At 37.3% G+C, this 5,223-nt stretch overlaps 1 protein-coding gene across 1 annotated transcript in view; it reads left to right on the forward strand.

Annotated features, from left to right (window-relative positions):
* Csmd1 (CUB and Sushi multiple domains 1) overlaps positions 1-5,223 on the forward strand; it is a 1,422,978-nt gene that overhangs the window by 438,706 nt on the left and 979,049 nt on the right. Inside the window, exon 3 of the mRNA XM_005366231.2 lies at positions 1,704-1,816. Coding sequence (XP_005366288.1) covers positions 1,704-1,816 — 113 coding nt within the window. The remainder of the gene's footprint in view (positions 1-1,703; positions 1,817-5,223) is intronic.

Genomic DNA, 5,223 nt, shown 5'->3' on the forward strand with positions numbered 1-5,223 from the left:
CTATAATTTTAAACTTTACCTGGATTTTGTATTATTGTAATGCTAGAATGAGATTGATTGTAAGTTTTTCTTTTGAGCAGCCCTAATAAAAATCTTAAAAAGACTTGACTTTTGCAGTGTTCATGTGGAATATATATATGTTTGTTTGTGTGTGTGTGTGTGTGTGTGTGTGTGTGTGTGTATGTGTGTATGCTCATATTTAGGTATACCTGTTGTGCATGTTCATAGAAGCTAAAGGTTAAGGTTGGGTACCTTTCCCAATCATCCACCACCTTACCATTTGAGACTGGGTCTTTCGCTAAACCTGGAGCATACGGATGTAGTCCAACTTGCTGGCCAATGAGCTACAGGGATCGACCCCTTCCCAGCCCGGATATTGGAGTTACAGTGTACATAACTGCTCTTATCCGCTACTAGGGTCTGAACTGAGGTCTTCATGCTTACACAGCAAGAACTTTACAGACTGAATCATCTCTTAGCCTGAGAGGTGATTTAAAAAAAAAAATGAAACCAAATAAAGCTTTTAAGTCAACACTAAATAATGATAACAAAAAACAAAGTATGTGTGATCCATGTCATAATAATTCTCACTTGAATATAAACTCGTTTTCTGACTTGCTAGTTCTGCCATCCTATTTATCAATTATCATGCTGTTGTCAGTGCCAGTAGATCATCTGGAGTCTATCCAGACCGTGGATCAGCTGTAATGAGGTACTAATACTGTAGGCCGCTAGGATCTCTCCTGCAGAGGAAGCATATTTGCTCTGACTTCTGCACCATTGCCTAGTGTGCAGACTGCTTTCCTACAGCATGGATCTACAAAGATACCCCTTTAATTCTTAAATTTAATGAAATATAGCCTGTTCTAGTTTCACTTTTCCCTTTGACCTTTGGGGGAAAAAATCTATTGTCTTTCAATGTACTACACATATGTAGTTTATTCTTTAGTGGTCACTAGTTTACTTTTCCGAGCTCCAACCATTGCCAAACATGTAAAAATACTCAAAAGTAGTAATGTCTGGAAATTTTTTTCTTTCAAACCAAAAGATTTACCATAAAAAATAAACGCTAAGATCAATGATGTGACCTCTCAGGAAGGTAACTGAGTTTCATTGTGTGCAATGACAAGCATGCCGTTTCTCCTCTAAAGAAGCTGCCATTTCTTTGGAATAAATGTAGGACCAAATAGATGCCGTATTAGAGGAGTCCCATGCCATCAAATGAGTAGAAAATGGGACTGGACACAGAAGCATGTGCAGGGTCTCTTGTCTCACATGGTGTACATGGGTTTAATTGTATACTTCTATGTAGTCCTTATACTTCCTGATGAAGACAATGGCGATCAATTCTTCCAAAAAGAATTTTCTTAAAAGTCATTTAGATGAAAAATTTGGGGCTTCCTAGTATTTAATTTACATTAACATCAAACATGTGTATAATGGTTCTTTAAATTTTGATGACCTCACTTATAGAAACTGGGCATGGTATCATACAGGTAATCCCAGCTGTCAGAAACCTGAGACAGAAGAAAGACCACTTCTTCCTGGCTAGCCAGAGGCTCATACTAAAGGCTCTCTTAAAGAAATAAAATTATCAATGAATGTCAGTAAACTAGCTTCTCCCACCAATGTGGGAGAGATGTTCATATGTTTCTGTTTAAACTGCAGGTTTTTCTGACTGTGTTTCTCTCTCCTAAACCCAGGCTGTCAGGATTCCAGCTGCCCTCCTCCATTGTGAGCACTGGGTCTCTCCTCACGCTCTGGTTCACCACGGACTTTGCAGTGAGCGCACAGGGTTTCAAGGCCATGTACGAAGGTAGGAGATTGCTGCGCTTGGCATCTTATAACCTCAGGGGCTGCTGGGGGATCATGGTGTGGATGCAGAGTGGATGCGTGGTGGAAGGACTGGGCTGTTCTTTAATATGTTGACAAAAGGATATGCTACTGTCTTCTGTAACTGTCAAAGAACCCGGCCCAAAATCACGCTTGTTTTCCTTTAGTGGTCTGAATATATGAATCAGATTGTTTCGTTGACTGCAATGGTAACATCTGAGGGGTTCACATATAGAATGGTACATTGTAAAGTATTTGTTTTTAACCCAAAAGAGTTCTATTAAAACTTTCGCTTGGCCACGCAGCTGCTAAGCAGGGCTTAAGTAATGTGGTCTCATGAAATGAGGGATTTTTGTCAAAACTGAAAATTTTAATTGAGAAGTTCATTTGGCCTCGCTCTCCTTTGGTTCTCACAAAGCAGTGAAGTTTCAGATTTGTGCTCGGAGATGTTGTGATGTTGTTATTATTCTTAAGGTGACTTGGTGTAACTGTAACAGAATGAGAGTGGACTTTGAGAGAGGAACTGATTTTCTCTGAGTCAGATAGAGGTAATTGAACTGGCTACTTGCAAGTATGAAGTCTAAGAGGTTTGATATAGTTTGGCACAGAGATTTTTCTTTTTCTTTCATGTGTAACACAAGGGTTATCATTTGTATCATGAGTAAACTCTGGTGCCTAGGAGTCACAAAAAGTACACTGTGGTTGGAGCCATTGATCATTGTCTCTCTATAACACACATGGTTTGTTTTAAAGGAGTCTCTGGTTTGCTTTAATACTGTGTATCTGTGGCATGTGTGTTCTTTGTGCAAAGTTCAAGTCTATACTTGGTTTGTGCAACTTACTTTCATTGCTATGCAGTTGTCAGGTGATGAACTGTGATAGAATTGCTCCCTGGGGAATTGTGCAAAGCGTGATCAATCCTTTCATTTTTATTGATCCATGCAATGATGCTGAAGATACTAGCCTGCTATGGCTGAAGGCTTTTCTGACTTCATCTCTCTTCTACATCTAGGCTGTCGGGATTCCAGCTGCCTTGCTCCACTGTGAGGACCGGGTCACTTGTTTATGAGCTCACTGTTCTTTCATTTAAACCAGCATCAGTTACTAGAAGGGTTGGGCACTGTTGAGTGTGTGACTGTCAAGAAGTAATACAGTTTTGGACAGTTGCAGGATGATTTATGTTTGGTCAATGGGTTGATTAACTTTAAAATTTAGTTACACCTGCCCTCTTCCTTTGAGCCCAGAATCACATGTCGTTTGCTTATCATAAAAGAAAAAGAATCACCACAGCAGTGAGTGTTTGCTGACCCTGAGGCATGCTCATTCCTACCTTTCTAGATGATTTCTGTTCAGAGAGCACAACATGGTACCAAAGCCCAGGAACCCTGGAAATTCTTCTTTCTGCCCGAACAAAGTCCATCTGTGTGCTCTGTGTTTTACTCAGCTACTGGTAACTGATATAGAAATCCTTAAAGTTGAGTGGTTGGCAGCTGCCTCTGTTCACCAATCCTTCCCCATCTGCTATGCGACTGGCGTGTTGGATGATGCTACAATTTCTAAAACATCGATGAATTGTCTCTATTGGAAATGATTTCATGTTTGTGTAAGGCTCATACAGAAATATAACTCGAAGAGTTTTATTTCAACTTAGCTGTATGCTCTGTTAAATAAAAGCATATGTGACAGTGTTTTTGTAAGTTAGACTTAATCATTTATCAGAAATTGCCAATAGTCATAAGACTATTTCTGAAGGAAATTTTTGGTGAAAATACACATCTCTTGTCAATAAAACCAATTTTAAGCAATATTTAATACAACCATATAACAAGTACTTCTTGCTGTTGTACATGAAAGACTATGGTAAAAAAACGCAAGTTGTTAGCTTTCTAGAGAAAAGGAAGAGCCCAGATGGGGGAAGTTACCTGGAGGAGAGCCAAGTTCTCATTGACAGCTCCCCTACCACATTGATAGCTCAAGTTCCCAGGGATGAGAGGCAACTCTCACCCATCGAGGAAAGGTTTGAGGAGTGCACAGGACAGAAAAAGATACCTGCAGGAGAGGAAACAGGGCCAATGTCGTGGTCAGGAGGACATCTATAACAACTTTCAGTGTGGTCTATATAATTTTTAAAAAATAATTTAGATTTTCTTCTACTCAAATAATTTCTGTTTTGAGGAGACAAGACATGTGGCTATTCTATGAAGGAAACAATCTAATTAATGTTAACATAAAAAGTAAAAATATAATGTTAATACATTGTCCAGACCCTTTAATGGAAATTGAATTTAGATAAAAGTACTAAGTCAATCATTGAAGTTTCCCCTGTGGTCCTTAAAGTAGCACTGCTTTCCTAAACTAGAAGTTCTATAGGATTAATATATTGTTACTTAAAATTTTCATTCACATTCACTGGCTTGGGCAGGCAAAATTGTCCAAACTTCAGCCATCTTTCAAAATATGATAACCTTGGCAATGGCCTTCATGTGGGCAGGGAACTCATGATTGTTGGCAGTAGCTTTTAATAAGCATTGTTTGTGCAAATTATTATTCACACGTGGGGATATTAAGCTACATAATGAATGTGGAAACAATAAGTTAAAGTATTAAAATTAATGCATTATCTCATTGAATTTAACTTTGTAATCCCAATTAAAATATTTGTAAATATTTTCCCAATGCTGTCTACATGGAGTATTTGAATTTCTTCAAAGGCATGCTTTAGGGTTTTCTTAGCAGATGAGTTTATAAACTGTTGTATTAGAAATTTGGGGATTTTAACTGGTAAATACAGAATAAATTGAGCTAATAACCGAAAATACTCATCTTATCATGTATCATTTGCTCCATCCACAGACCAAACAATTTATATAATTCTATTTAATAAATCCTAATGAGATACATGATCACATGCGACTTACCCTGAGTTCTAAAGAATTCTATCATATTTGCTTCTGTCTTTAAATGATTCCGTGGATTAAAGCAGATATTTTCTACCAGCTATAGTGTATGTCTTTTGGAGATAAAAAGCATACATGTTGTATTTGTTTTTAAGTATCTATACATATATTATATGTGATATATATCATATAGATAATGATTAGATGGTAGATAGGGACAGGTGGATTTGTATATAGACACATGGGTAGATGAATATGTAGATAATGGATAGATAGACAAATAGGTAAATGGATAAATAAAAATGAAGGCTAAAAACAAAAAGATGACTGGTAGGAAGGTTGGTAATAGATAGTTGAGAGAAAGAAGCATCATAGATAGAAGAAGGATTAGTATACAGATGATAGCTATATCTAGTTCATAGGTAGATTATTATTTTACAAATATGTATTAAAACAGTTTATAGATAGATGATTGATAAATAGATAGATGATA

The sequence above is a fragment of the Microtus ochrogaster genome, unplaced genomic scaffold (assembly GCF_000317375.1).
Source record: "Microtus ochrogaster isolate Prairie Vole_2 unplaced genomic scaffold, MicOch1.0 UNK7, whole genome shotgun sequence".
NCBI lineage: Eukaryota > Metazoa > Chordata > Mammalia > Rodentia > Cricetidae > Microtus > Microtus ochrogaster.